Raw genomic sequence first — 15834 nt, 5'->3', positions numbered from 1 at the left:
CAGGAGAATCGACTAAGTCTCCATCTTACCCAACCAGTTACCCACAAACAGAAAGGATCCCATGCTCCCCAGATGGCTCGGCTGGCGGTGGGAAAGGCCTCCCCAGGCCCAGGCTACCTACCACGCAGCAGCAGTAGCTCCTGCCTCCCTGGCGACACGCACGGGACACGTGTGTGTGACAGACAAGTCCAAGTCAGGCTACTGGACAGGAATGCTGGGCAATGACGGGAGAAGGAGCAAGCAGGGACATGTGCTTCTAGTTGGAGACCCCCTGAAAGCGCGTACAAACCTGAAGCGTCAGGTTTCCTGCTGCTCAGGAAGTTTCCATTTTTTAAAAAAACAAGTCACACAAAAATCCTGCCACAAAGCAACAAGACACTTGGGATCCCAGAGCCATACTGACTGGAAAAGCAAGCATCACCCATGACTGCCAGAGGCCACCCAGCCTAAAACCCAAGCTCTTCAGTGCCCGAGGGGATCGAGCTTGTCCCCTGGCACCCCACAGCTCTCCCAGTGCCATGGTGTCTTCCTTCCACAGGCCCGGTTTCTGTAGCAAGCCAAAGACAAAGCCTGGCAGAGGCCATGGCAACCAGCTCTCCCTGGAGCCCCATCTCTGTCCTTCCCAACAGGCGGTCCAACATAGGTCCAACATCTCCACCGATGGCGTGTCTGTGGGAGCCGGCTCGGCCCTTAGGAAATGAAGTGCGTCTGTGGCGTGACCTGATGGAGCCGGTGGTCTGCCGGGTTGGCCGAGGCTTCATAATTGCAGATGGTCACCTCGTGTCGGCGAAGCTGCACGAGAAGAGAGGCTGGATCAGCAGGCCGCTAAGCGCACACACAGGGTAGTCTTGACTAAGGGTGTGTGTGTGTGTGTGTGTGTGTGTGTGTGTGTGTGGCACTGGGGTGGAACCCAGAGGCATTTTACCTCTGAGGTAAATCCCCACCCCGATTTTATTATTTGGAAACAGGGTCTCACTAAGTTGTGGGGGCTGGTTTTGAACCTGTGCTCCTCCAGTTTCAGACTCCCAAGTATTGGGTTAGAAGCGTGGGCCACCATGTCCAGCTGGCTACTCAGGTTCCTTTCTAAAAGCCATCTCCAAATCTCTCTTCTGCCACGTTTTCTCTTGAGAAGCTTGTACAGAGATAGTCAAGGATCACCTGCAACTGACATCCATCCCCCCACTACAATGGAAGCACTCTGAGACCACGAATTCATCTACCTTATTTCTGGTACTTACAACAAAAATGATTATTAAGAAAAACTTTGCCTCTTTTGTTTGGTGCTGGGAATGGCATGTGCTCTAACACTGAGCTACACCTTCCTGCCCCTACCAAAACTGTTGAATAAAGGAAAAAATCAGAAGTAAAAAACTAAGAATACAAGTTACATCATTTCAATCCCCTTAAAAATACCTAAAGTTGTCAAACAAAGAGAGTTTACAGTGATGAAACCAAGAAAAAGCATCTCACTTGTTCCTTGCCTTCCTGCAAAGCCTCCCTCCTCAGGGTGCTGAGACAGTGACCAACCCCGTCTCACCTCAGTCCACTCTCCTCTCAGGCCAATATAAAGGACCTTTGTGGTATCTGCTCCAAAGTTTTTTGAAATATGAATCGAAAGATGATAGACATTTGAAAAACGGGATATTCTAGAGGATGAAAAGGAGGGTGAGAAGACACATGTTATTGACAGGTGAGCACCTCATCACCAGGGCAAATTTCAGTTCAGCTCCACCCTTTGGTAAAACCAGGCAAATGTCAAAAATCACCCAGCTGGGCATGGTAGGGAGTGTCTGAAACCCAGTACTTAGGAGGCTGAAATAAAAGGATCATGGTTTGAAGTGAGCCCCAGCAACTGAGTGAGGCAGGCACTCAGCAACTTAACAAAGAGACTCTCTTTTCAAATAAAATGGGGCTGGAAGGAGAGCCCAAAGGGAGAAGATGCTGGGTTCCACCCACCCCTCCCTCCCGTACCATAAAAAAATAATAATAAATCACTCTTGGTCCCCCCCACCTTTTTAGTGAGGCTGGAGATGGAACTCAGGGGCTGTCTACATTCGGGCTACACTCCCAGACCTATTTTTATTTTTTTGGGTGGTATACTCCCAGACCTTTTTTATATATTTTTTGGAAACAGGGTCTCACTAAGTTGCTGTAAGCCTCACTTAAGTAGCTGAGGCTGGCTTCGAACCTGTGCGATCCTCCTGTCTCAGCCTCCCAGGCACTGGGATTACAAGCGTGCGCCCCCATGCCCGGCTGGGATTGAACTTCAGAGGTAGCCAGGCGTGGTGGCACAAGTTTGTAATCCCAGTGCTTAGGAGGCTGAGACAGGAAGATTGCACAGATTAGAAGCAAGCTTCAGTTACTTAGCAAGGCTCTTGGCAACTTAGTGAGATCCTGATTCCAAATAAAATATAAAATAGGTCTGAGAGTATAGCCCGGAGGTAGAAAAGTCCTGAGTTCCACCCCTAGTACCACCAAAAAAAAAAAAGTGAACTTCTAAGGTAGATGCCAGCTCCTATTTTATTTCTTATTTTGAAATAGGATCTCACTAAGTTGCAGGATCCTTACAATTTGCTGAGGCTGGGTGTGAACCTGCCTCCCAAGTACTGGGATTCTAAGCATGTGCCATCACTCCTGGCTCTGGTTCTTCCTTCTCATTCTTCTCTTTAATTTTTATTTATTTATTTATTTATTTGTTTATTTATTTATTTATTTTTTGCGGGTCTGGGGGTGGAACCCAGTGGCATTTGACCTCTGAGCTACACCTCCTGGCCTATTTTTTATTCTTTATTTTGAATACCGGGTCTCACTGAGTTGCGGAGGGCCTCACTAAGTAGCTGAGGTTGTCCGCGAACCGCGATCCTCCGGTCTCAGCCTCCTGAATGCTGGGATTACAAGCGTGCACCACCACGCCCGGCTTCATTCTTCTCTTTTAGACGAGCAACTGATTCCGTGAACATTTACTAAGTGTCTTCCAGATTCTGTCCACACGGGAGGAATAAAAGATGAACAAATGCTGTTCCTTGTCCACAACAATCAGGAGTGAGAAATGCTGTACAATCAAGCAGGGATTTTTTTTATGGCACTGGGGTTTGAACCCAGGGGCGTTCTACCTCCAAACTACACCTCCAGCCTAATATTTGTTCTTTATTTTGAAACAGGGTCTAAGTTAAGAGGGCCTCACTAAGTAGCTGGGGCTGGCCTTGAACCTGCAATCCTCCTGTCTTAGCCTGGGATTACAAATGTGCCCCACCACTCCTGGCACTAAGCAGGGATTCTAAAGCATGTTCAGTGTTGATCTCACCCACAGAAAAAAGACTGATGCAGAAATGTGGCGGCCATGTGTAACTTGGCCTGCTGTAAGCCTACATGCAAAAGTAACCCTGAAAACACGTTTCCTAAGTCTACCCTAGGAGCTCATAACGACCTGCCAACTGCTTAGAGTTAACAAGTCTGTATTCCCTGCCAAAAACTGACCGAGCCAAGGATCAAGCTTCCCCACTGTTTTAAATCGTTTCCAGTGCTCAATACTAAGAGGGCAGGAGACCAGCCAAAAGCAAATGGCTAGCTCCAAAAGCACTCAACAAACACCGTGTGCTCACTGCAGAGAGGAGCGCTGCCATTCCTCAGAAGAGCAAGAGAGAAGACGCGTGCTGCGCTTACTTTGTGGCATACTCCAATTCTCCTGTAAGATCCCGGTTCAGACTAAAGGTCTGATCTGGCTCCCTGTCTGTATCATCAAACGACATCTGTGGAATGTTCTTGTACCTAAGAAAGGAAAGAGAGAAAACGTTTTAAATGTGCATCATCACACTTCGCAGTTTATTAACACTGCCTGAGGACGCTCGAGTGTCCTTAGTTCCATTCAGAGAACAAAATTTGGGGTCAATGCTGGAAATGGTCTTTGATTGGCATTTACACGTAAATATCTTTAAGCCAACAGAAAAAGAGCTGAAAGCCAGGTTGCTCTCGCACACACCTGTAGCCTTAGCTACTCAGGAAGCCGAGGCAGGAGAATCATTTGAGCCCAGGAGTTCAGAGCCAGTCTGGGCAACATTAGCAAGACCCCGTCTCTTAAAAAAGAGCGGAGACCTGCAACATGACCCAGTGGCATCTTTGAGTGGGTTAGGATCACATGAAAAGCACACACAAAGAGATGGCTCAAACTAGGTCACATGCGGCAAATGCATGGAGAAAATAAACAACTCAGCACATTCAGACCCAGCAGAGGATGTGAGCTAAAACAGCTTATTCATGGCAAATACATACTTTGGCAAAAACATTAAACAATTAAGCAATAAGGTAACCCAATACTCAATCATTTTTGAGCCCCCAAACTATCCCCCACACACAATATCTTAAAGTTCTTTTTTGTCACCCCGGGTTACTAGGGACATTCAGGCTCTAGGCTACATCATCAACCCTTATTTTTTTTTGTTTCTGCTGAGAGTCTTGCTAAGTTGCTGAGGCTGGCCTTGAACCTGTGATTCCTGTGTCTCAGCCTTCCATACACTGGGATTACAGGTGTGCCCCACCATACCTGGCCACAGTTCTTACGATGATATAAATTAGGGATTTCCAATTTTGTATATGTGTGAGACAGAGAGAGAAAAACATGCGCACACAGAGGACTGGATGTGGGTGCTCTACCACTGAGCTACACCTCCAGCCCTTTTTATTTTTTATTTTGAAACAGGATCTTGCCAAGCTACTGCTGGCCTGAAACCTATGATCCTCCTGTCTCAGCCTCCCAAGTACCGAGGTTACAGACATGTACCACCACACCTGGCTGGGATTTTTTATTTGAAAGAGCACAAAATGCTGCAAACTCACAAAAGGCCTTGGAAAGTTAAGCCATAACTACTAATAAAAATATTTTCCAAAGAAAAATCTAAATAACAGCAAGTCTATGACCCACAAATTCTGAAGAACCACATCCCCATCTTTAGAGTGTCTTATTAACACACACACACACACACACACACACTTTAGGTAGAGGAAAATGCATATCATTTAAAGAAAGCAAATGTTTGCATCAAAGTGTTTCTAAGAAATAATGCACAGAACAATAAGAGTGAATATTTATGAGCAGCATTAAGAGGCAGTGTAGCACTGTAGCTAAAGGCAGTGTCTTGCTGGGCGTGGTGGCACAACGCAGGTTCTCAGCCAGCCTCAGCTATTTAGTGAGGTCCTCTGCAACTTAGTGAGACCCTATTTCAAAACAAAGAATGAAAAAGGGCTGTGGGTATAGCTCAGAGGCAGAATGGCCTCGGGACCATTCTCAAGACCAATCCCCAAGATAAAAAAACAACAACAAATAAACAATGTCTTGTGTGTGGTGGTGCACCCCTGTAATCCTAGTACTAGAGAGGCTGAGGAGGAGGACAGTCTCAAGAAAGTAGTGAGACTCTCTTTAACCTAGCGAGGCCATGTTTCAAAATAAAAATAAAATAGGGCTGGGGGTGTAATGTGAAGTTAGAATGCCCCTGGATTCAATCCCCAGTGTCATACACACAAAAAAGGCAGTGCCTTAGATGAGCCAGTACTTGGGGGAGGGGAGAGGCTGAGACAAGAGGATCACAGGTTCAAGGCCAGCCCAACAACTTACTGAGGCTCTCTGCAACCCAGAAACCCTGTTTCATAATAAATGATTAAAAAGGGGCAAGGGAAGCCGTGGATGGTGGCGCACGCTTATAATCCCAACATTTGGGAGGCTGAGACAGGAGGATCACGGTTCGCAGACAGCCTCAGCTACTTAGTGAGGCCCTCTGCAACTCAGTGAGACCCTGTTTTAAAATAAAGAATAAAAAATTGGGCAGGGGATGTGGCTTGGAGGTCAAATGCCTCTGAGTTAAAAAAAAAAAAAAAAAAGGCCAGGGTTCAGCTTAGAGATAAAATGTCTTGGAGTTAGTTCAATCCCTTGTAACACACACACACACACACACACACACACACACACACACACACACACTACAAAATAAAAAGCAGTGCCTCAACCTATGGAATGGAAAAGATATTTGTAAACTTTTCATGTGACAAAGAATTAATATTCAGAATACATAGCAAACATAAGAAGCTGAGTCAGGAGAATAGCAGGTGCAAAGACAGCCTCAGCAACATTTTTGTGTGCAGTGCTACTGGGGATTGAACCAATTAAACCCAGGGACATTCTGCCTCTGAGCCACACCCCACCCCTGGTGTATTTTATTTTTATTTCAAAACACAGTCTTGCGTGAAAGTCTATTTCCTGAGGCTGTTCTTGAACCTGCAACCCTCCTATGTCAGCCTCCCAAGTACTGTGATTACAGGCATGCACCACCATACCCAACTCAGCCCCAACAATTTAACAAGACCCTGTTCTCAAGATAAAAAAAAAATAAAATAGGGCTGGATTTGTAGCTTGGAGGTAGAATGCCCCTGAGTTCAGTCTCTAGTACCAAGAAACAAAAAGCATATGAGCCAGGCACATGATGCACATCTGTGATCACAATTGCAAGTTCAAGGCCATCCTTGACAATTTAGCAAGACCCTGTATTAAGACAAAAACATAAAGAGGGTTGGGGATATAGCTCAGTAATAAGAGTATCCCTGGGTTCAGCCCCCAGTACCATCAAAACAAACAAACAAAATGGGTAAATGATCTGAATAGGCATTTTTTAAAGATATACAAATGGCTAACAAGTATAAAAAAATGCTCAGCATCACTGATCATCAGGGAAATACAAAGCAAACCTACAATGAGATCTCATCTTATCCCCATTAGGATTATCCAAGACCCAAAACAATAAAACGGGTAAGGAGGCAGAGAAAGAGAAACTGTAATCAACTGTTGGTGGGAATATAAATTAGGACAACCATCATGGAAAACAATATGCAGACTCCTCAAAATACCAGCAATGGAACTAGCATATGATCCAGCAAATCCATCACTGGGCAGATACTCAAAGGAAAGGAAAGGAGCACATTCAAGAAACACCTGCACTCCTAGGTTCACTGCCACACTATCTGCAAGAGCCAGGAAAGGGATCACTTAGGTGTCCACCAGTGAGTGATGGATGAGAAAACATGGTATGTGTATGCAATGGAGTATTGTTCAGCCTTAAAAAGAATGAAATAGCTCTGGGTGTAGTGGCGCACGCTTGTAATCCCAGCGCTTGGGAGGCTGAGACAGGAGGATCGCACAAGTTCGAATCCAGCCTCAGCTACTTAGTGAGGCTCTCAGCAGCTTAGTGAGACCCTGTTTCCAAATAAAGTATAAAATAAGTCTGGGGATATAACCCATTGGCAGAAAAACCCCTGGGTTCCACCCCCAGTACCAAAAATAAAAAATAAAGGATGAAATCCCATCATTTTGTGACAACATGCATGAGCCTAGAGACCATTATGTTAAGTAAATTAAGTCAGGCACAGAACGAATACCGCATGTTCTTACTTGATGTGAAAACTAAGAACGTTTATCTTGTGGAAGTAGAGAACAGAATAGTTGTTACCAGAGACTGGAAAGGTGAGGGAGGATGGTTAACTAATACAGGGATGCAGCTGAGTAGAAGGAATAACTTCTAATATTCCATACAGCACAGTAGAACACCAACAGCTGACAACAAGTACGTATTTCAAAATAGCTAGGGGAGAGGACTGGGTTTGGAGGTGGGTGCCTGCTAGGAACTGAACTCAAGGTCTCACACAGGCTGGGCAAAAGCTTTACACTGAGCTACAGCCCAGCCCTAGAGAGAACTTGAATGTTCCCAACACAAAGAAATGACCACTGTTTAAGGTGATGGATGCACCAACCATCCCCATCTGAACTACACATAGTACACATCTACTAAAATATCACACGGACCAAATAAATAGGTACATTACATGTCAATGAAAATGATATTAAAAACTGAAGCCAGGTGTGATGGTGCACATCTGTATTCCCAGTATTTGGGAGGCTGGGACAAGAAGCCTCAGCAATCCAACAAGACTGTTTCAAAAGAAAAATAAAATAGGACCGAAGGTGTAGTTCAGAGATGAATGTCCATGAGTTCAACCCCCCTAGTACCAATAAATTTTTAAAAGCAGCATCTCTAGAGCTAAACTTCTGGATCTAAAGCTGGCTCTGGTCACTTACCAGCTGTGTAATTTTAGGAACGTGATTTAACCTCTTTGTGTCTCGGTTTCCTCATCTGTAAAATGGGGACAGTAACAATACACGTTCCATACGGTTGATAATGGAGATTAAATTGGATCAATTATAAGAAATGCATATATGAAAATTTACAAACATATACAAAAGCTGACAGAAGGTAATGAACAACAATATAATTATCATCCATCTTTAAACACCAAAAACTTTATGCCAGTTCTGCCAGTCACTCCGACTTTGTTTATGCTTCTTTTTTTTTCCTGGTGGTACTAGGGGTGAACCCTTCTACCTCCGGGCTACACTCCCAGACCTATTTTATATTTTTATTTGGAAACAGGGTCTCTTAAGTCAGAGAGGCTGGCTTTGAACCTGTCTCCGCCTCCCATGTGCGGGGATTATAAGCATTCGCCACCACGCCCGGCCCCAAATATAGTATTTCACCCATACATTTTTTGGTACTGGGGATTGAACCTAAGGGTATTCTACATCTAAGCTATTCCCCCAACCTTATTTATTTACTTAATTAGCAGTACTTGGGATTGAATCCTGGGCATTCTACCTCCAAGCTTCACCCCAGCCCTATTTTTTTCCTTTATTTATTTATTTTTTTATTTTTTTTATTTATTTATTTTTTTTTTGTGGTACTGGGGTTCCTGGAAACCCTTCTACCTCCGGGCTATACTCCCAGACACCTATTCTTATATTTTTATTTGGAAAAAGGGTCTCTTAAGCCAGCATGGCTGGCTTCGAACCTGTGTGGCTGGCTTCGAACCTGTGGGATCCTGTCTCCACCTCCCAAGCGGGGGTGGTGGGGGGGTGGTGGTGGTGGTGGTGTGTTTTTAAAAACCACACCCAGCTCCTTTATCTATTTATTTATTTTTTCAGGTCTGAGGATGGAACCCAGAGGCATTCGACCTCCGACCTACACCCCTGCCTTATTTTTTATTCTTTATTTTGAAACTGGGTCTGAGTTGTAGAGGGCCTCACTAAGTAGCTGAGGATGTCCGCAAACCGCGATCCTCTGGTCTCAGCCTCCTGAATGCTGAGATTACAAGCGTGTGCCACCACGCCTGGCTCCTTTTATTTTGAAACAGGGTCTCACTAAGTAGTTGAGGCTGGCCACGAACCTGCAATTCTGTCTCAGCCTCCCAAATACTGGGATTACAAATGTGTGCCACCATACCAAGTTCCAACCTTCTTTATTATTTATTTGTTTTTGTGTGTGAGGGTCTGGGGGTGGAATTCAGGGGCATTCAACCTCCAAGATACACCTCCAGCCTATTTTTTATTTATTTTGAAACAGGGTCTAAGTTGCGGAGGGCCTAAGTAGTTGAGGCTGTCTGTGAACTGTGATCCTCTGGTCTCAGCCTCCTGAATGCTGGGATTACAAGCGTGCGCCACCACACTCGGCTTTTATTTTTTATTTTCAAATAGGGTCTAAGTTGCTGAAGTTGGCCTCAAACTTGTGATCCTGTCTCATCCCTTCAAGTACTAGGATTACAGGCATGTGCCACCAGAGCCGGTTCATCCATTTATACTTTAGTGTATACGTATATATTTCTTTCTCTTTCTCTTTTTTTTGGTAGTACTAAGGATGGAACCCAGGGGCTTTCTACCTCTGGGCTATACTCCCAGACCTTTTTTTTTTCTTTGCAGGTCTTGGGATTTGACCTCTGAGCTATACCCCCTGCCCAATTTTTTATTCTTTATTTTGAAACAGGGTCTCACTGAGTTGTGGTGGGCCTCACTAAATAGCTGAGGCTCTCCGCGAACCACGATCCTCTGGTCTCAGCCTCCTAAATGCTAGGATTACAAGTGTGCGCCACTACGCCCGGCTTCCCAGACCTATTTTATATTTTATTTGGAAACAGGGTCTCACTAAGTTGCTGAAAGCCTCACAAAGTAGTGGAGGCTGGCTTCGAACCTGCACGATCCTCCTGTCTCAGCCTCCCAAGTACTGGGATTAAAAGTTTGCACCACCACAGCCAGCTCAATTTCTAAAAAGGGCTTCTTAAAAAAAAAAAAAAAAAAAAAAAAAAAAGCGATAGCTGGGCATGGTTGCATATGCGCATATGCCTGTAGTCCTAATACTTGGGAGACTGAGACAGGCAGATCACAAGTTCGAGTCCAGCCTCAGCGCTTAGTTAGACCATTTCAAAATAAAAAAAATAAATTAGGGCTGGGAGTGTACAGTGGAAGTAGAAGCCTCTGGGTTCAACCTTCAGCACCAAAAAAATTATCTATGACATTATTTTACAGTAATTAGCAATATAAAATATTTAAACAAACTTCTGGGTGTGGCTGGTGCACACTTGTAATCCCAGTATTTGGGAAGCTGAAACAGGAGGATTGTGGTTCGAGGACAGCCTCAGATACTTAGTGAGGCCCTTTGCAACTCAGTGAGACTCTGTTTCAAAAAAAATTAAAAATAGGGCTGGGAAGGCTGGGTGTGGTGGCGGACGCTTGTAATTCCTGAGCTTGGGAGGCAGAGACAGGAGGATCGTGCAGGTTGGAAGCCAGCCGTGCTGGCTTAAGAGACCCTGTTTCCAAATAAAAAAGTATAAAAATAGGTCTGGGAGAGTAGCCTGGAGGTAGAAGGGTTTCCAGGAACCCCGGAACCACCAAAAAATAAAATAAATAAATAAATAATAATAATTAACTAAAGCAAGGCATGGTGGTGTATGCCTATAATCTCAGTACTCAAGAGGCTGAGACAGGAGGATCATAGGTTTGAGGATTGCCTCACCAATTTAATAACACTCTCAGCAATGTAGTGAGACTGTTTCCAAACAAAAAAATTAAAAAGGCTGGGGGTGTAGTTCAAAGGCAGAATGTCCCTGGGTTCAATCCCCAATATCACCAAAATAACAAAAAACAAAAACACAAAAAAACCAAACTAACAATAATTCTTTTTTTCCTTCTTTTACCATGCCAGACAAGTACTCTACCACTGAACTATATCCCTAGCAACAGTAGTTATTTAATGTTCTCTAATACCTAGTCTGTATTCAAATTTCCCTTGCTTAAGACTCTCAATTTAACTTCTCTGGATATGTCAATGATATGTCACAGTTGAGTAGTTATGACTTTTTCTTTATTAACTATACATATAATAATGGTACATTTACAGTCAATTACATCTTAGTCAGAAAACGTATAACATATATAGTATACTCAGAAGTGTTTAGCATTTGTACCTGCTCACCCAAAACTGAGCGTGTGCCACGTCCCAGACTTATTCTTAGCTCTTTACATATTGAATCTCATTTGAATCTCTTCACAATCTCTTGGAGTTGTATTATTACTATTAATTTTACATATGAGGAAATCCAGGCACAGAAAAGATATGTCCCAGTTACAAAGCACCTACCAGGAATGCAACCAGAATTTGAATCCAGTTTATTCCAGAGCCCACACCCACTCTTACAAGGAACAGGAAAGTCTAGCCCTCTGAAGCCAACTCATCTCCACAGTAACTAAGTCTCCAAAAGCAGCAGATCAAGCAATGGCTTCCTAGCTGGGCGTGGTGGTGCAAACCTATAATCCCAGTACTTGGGAGGCTGAGAGCAAGGATCACAGGTTTGAGGCCTGCCTCAGCAATTTGTGAAAGTGAAACCTTTCAAAATAAAAAATAAAAAAGGGAGCCGGGCGTGGTGGCACACGCTTGTAATCCCAGCGCTTGGGAGGCTGAGACAGGAGGATCACACAGGTTCAAAGCCAGCCTCAGCTACTGAGTGAGGCTCTCAGCAACTTAGTGAGACCCTGTTTCCAAATAAAGTATAAAAATAATTCTGGGAGTATAGCTCGGAGATAGAAAAGCCCCTGGGTTCCACCCCTAGTACCACAATAAATAAATAAATAAATAAATAAATAAATAAATAAATAAATAAATAAATAAAGGCTAGGCATGTAGCTTGGAGGTAGAATGCCCCTGGTTTTAATCTTTGGTACCAAAAAAGAAAAAGAAAAAAATATATATATATATATGTAATATGGCTTCCTAAAAAAATTAAATATGTAGATTTGTTTGCTTTTATTTGGTGGTGGTAATGGAAACTGAACTCAGAGGCATTCTGCCACTGATCTACATCTCTAGATGTTTTTTATTTTGAAACATGGTCTGGCGAAATTAAGTGTCCTCTGGCTTTAAACCTGTGATCTTCCTTTCAGCCTCAAGTATTGGGATTACAGGCATGTGCCACCATATTTGCCTAGATTTGCTTTGTATATGTGTGGTACTGGGGATTAAATCAAAAGCATTCTATCTCCAAGCCACATCCCAGCCCTATTTTTTATTCTTTATTTTGAAACAGAATCTAAGTTGCAGAGGGCCTTACTACGTAGCTGAGGCTGAAGGAGAACCTATGATTCTTCTGCTCTCAGCCTCTCATGTACTGGGATTACAAGCATGTGCCACCACACCTGGTTATTTTTTATTTTGAAAGAGTCACACTAACTGTTGAGGCTGGCTGCAAGCCTGCAATCCTCTTTGTCTCAGCCTCCAAGGTTCTGTGATTATAGATGTTCACCACCATGCCTGATTAGCAACCAGTTTAAAAGCAAATCCAGTCAGTACTTTGGAGGCTGAGACAGGAAGATCACAGGTTCTAGGCTAGCCTCATCAATTTAGTAAGACCCTGTTCCAAGAAAAAAATATATATGTATTTTTTGCGGTACTGGGGATGGAACCCAGGGGCATTCTACTTCCAAGCTACACCTCCAGCTGTATTTTTTATTCTTTATTTTTAAACAGGGTCTCATTGAATTGCAAAGGGCCTCACTAAATAGCTGAGGCTGTCAGCGAACCATGATCCTCCTATCTCAGCCTCCCAAATGCTAAGATTACAAGCGTGGGCCACCACACCCAGCACTCTATTTTATATTTCATTTGGAAACAGGGTCTCACTTAGTTGCTGAGAGCCTCACTAAGTAGCTAAGGCTGACATTGAACCTGGGATCCTCCTGTCTCAGCCTCCCAAGTACTGGGATTAGAGGCATGCTATACCATGCCAGGCTAGACCCTAGCCCCCTACCTTTTTTGTGGTACTGGGGGTGGAACCCAGGGGCTTTTCTACCTCCAGGCTATACTCCCAGATCTATTTTACACTTTTTTTTTGGTGGTACTGGGGATGGAACCCTTTTACCTCCGGGATACACTCCCGGACCATATATATATATATATATATATATATATATATATATATATATATAATTTTTTTTTTTTTTAATTTGGAAACAGGGTCTCTTAAGCCAGCGAGGCTGGCTTCAAACCTGCGCGATCCTCCTGTCTCCGCCTCCCAAGTGCGGGGATTACAAGTGTGCGCCACCAAGCCTGGCAATTATTTTATACTTTATTTGGAAATAGGGTCTAAGTTGCTCACTCAGTAGCTAAGGCTGACTTCAAATCTGTGCAATCCTCCTGTCTCAGCCTCTCAAGTGCTGGGATTACAAGTGTGTGCCACCACGCCCGGCTCTTTTTCTTTATTTTGAAACAGGGTCTCACTGAGTTGAAAAGGACCTAAGTAGCTGAGGCTGACCGTGAACTCAGATCCTCCTGTCTCAGCCTCCCAAATGTTGGGATTATAAGCATGCACCACCACGCCTGGCTATTCTTTACTTTGAAATAGGATCTCACTGAGTTGCAAAGGGCCTAAGTAGCTGAGGCTGTCCGAGAACCCAGATCCTCCTGTCTCAGTCTCCCAAGAACTGGGATTACAAGCATGCTCTACCAAGCACAGCTTCAAGAGAACTTTTAAAGCAAATCCCAAGAGTAAGATCCATTAAAGATCATTTGCGATCTGTAGCTGGGTTATAAAGAAAATTGCAAAGTCATCAACAATTGGCATTTATAGAATACTCTCTGAATGAATGATGCCATAGTAAGCACTTTGAAAAAGAGAGAATCTGTTGGCCCTAAAGATGCTTAATCTAAAAAGCCACTGGGGAGCTGGGCGTTGTGGCACACGCTTGTAATCCCTGCGCTTGGGAGGCTGAGACAGGAGGATGGTGGTTCACGAACAGCCTCAACTACTTAGTGAGGCCCTTTGCAAATCTGTGAGACCCTATTTCACAATAAAAACTAAAAAGTAGGGCTGGGGTGTCTCTTGAAGGTAGAAAGCCCATGGGTTCTACCCCCCAGTACCATAAAAAATATATAAGTAAATACATAAAGTCACTGGTATAGGGATGTAGCTCAGTGGCAGAATACCTGCCTAGCATGAGGGAGGACCTAGGTTCCATCCCCAGCACCACAAAAAGCAAAGATGAGAAATAAAGGAAGAGATTAGTGTACTCCCACTTAAAAACAAGGCCAACATATTTTAAAAGGGAGAATACTAAACCTGGTAAAGAAAAATTATATTACTCTGGAATAGTGTTACCAGAGAAAGAGAACGAGGAGCTTTGTTAAGGCCTAGGCCACGGCCACTTACAGTCTCATCTCAGAGGGGTGTGAGTCATCATCCTCTCCCATTATAATGATGCCTTTGAGCTTGACATTGCCCGTAAATCTGCCAGAAGGTAAAAGAGAAGACTGTGTCAACCCGGTACTGAATCCCGGCTTAGTTTTGTGACCCTGGGCAAGACCCTTCCCCTTTCTGAATGTGTTTACTCATCTCTCAGACTTCATCATTTCTAAGATCCTATTTACCTCTGACATCCTGCAATTCTAAGAAATTTACCTGTACTTCTCAGTTTCCATCCAACAAATACATGTTTCCAGCCTGCATCAGAAGGGCTATGATGCTTTCTTCCTCAAATCCACCAAAATAATCTACCCCATTTCTAGAAACAGAGGTGTGCTCCTGCCGTGACCAATGAATACGTCCATCTGAGGAGGCGGCCGAGCAGAGCCTGTTTGGCCTGAGACGGTCACCAAGGAGATACTTACGGAATATTAAACAGAAGCTCTTCATCGGCATCGCTTTCAACAAACTGGAGGGGATGGGGAGGAGGGAGGAGAAAGCAACAAATATTTGCTGAGCGCCTACCATTTCAGGCATCTCCCACCCTGTTCTACAAACTGAGTTGCAAAGCAGTCAACCTCTCTCGGCTTTCCAAGACTCATGACGCTGAAAAACACCGTCCAACCGGAGGGTCCTGGCCGGAACCGGCCGAGCCGCGAACTCGACGCTCGGGGCTTTGGTGCGCTTTTCTGGAGGGCGTGTAAGGGCTCGCCGAGGGGCCCGCGCCCTGGTCGGCAACACCGCCCTCGCGTGGCGGGGCCGAGGGCCACTCGGAAGGGCGGCCCCGGGGCCCTCGCTCGCTGCCCTCGCTGCCCTCGGGCTGTCGTTACCCTGAGCGCCCGCCCGCCGCCCGCCGCCCGCCGCCCGCCGGCGTCCCACCTTGGAGCGGTCGTTCCGCTCCTCCCAGGGCTTGAAGACGCCACGGCCGCTGCCCTCGCGGCTCTCGTTGAGGCACTGCAGCCGCTCCAGGTCGATGCGCAGGTACAGGCCGTAGGCCAGGCCGCGCTGCTCCGGCGGCTCCTCGCGCTCCGCGGCGCAGCGACAGCCGCCCCCGCCGTGGCTGTGGCCGTGCGACATGGCGACGCCGCCCGCGAGTCCCCTCCGTCCCGACGCCGCCCGCTCGGCCGCCCAGAGCCGCGTCTGCCGCGTCGTAAAAGGCGCCCCGGCGCGGCGCATGCGCGCGGGCGGTGGGCGGGGCTTCTGTGGGCGGGGCTCCTGGGGGCGGGGCGAGGGCGGGCC

General features: G+C 45.3%; 1 protein-coding gene across 1 annotated transcript; it reads right to left on the bottom strand.

Annotated features, from left to right (window-relative positions):
• Positions 1-690: 690 nt before the first annotated feature.
• On the bottom strand, positions 691-15672 carry PITHD1 (PITH domain containing 1; the record flags this gene model as incomplete). Its single annotated transcript, XM_080690509.1, has 6 exons — positions 691-792; positions 1538-1646; positions 3664-3768; positions 14563-14640; positions 15021-15064; positions 15475-15672. 6 exons carry the CDS (start codon positions 15670-15672, stop codon positions 691-693), a joined length of 636 nt encoding a protein of 211 aa, XP_080546635.1.
• Positions 15673-15834: the final 162 nt, after the last annotated feature.

This window comes from Muscardinus avellanarius, assembly GCF_963383645.1.
Source record: "Muscardinus avellanarius genome assembly, chromosome: 3".
In the NCBI taxonomy this organism is placed as follows: Eukaryota; Metazoa; Chordata; class Mammalia; order Rodentia; family Gliridae; genus Muscardinus; species Muscardinus avellanarius.
Note: the sequence above shows the minus strand (reverse complement) of the source record. Positions and strands in the feature narration are given on the sequence as shown.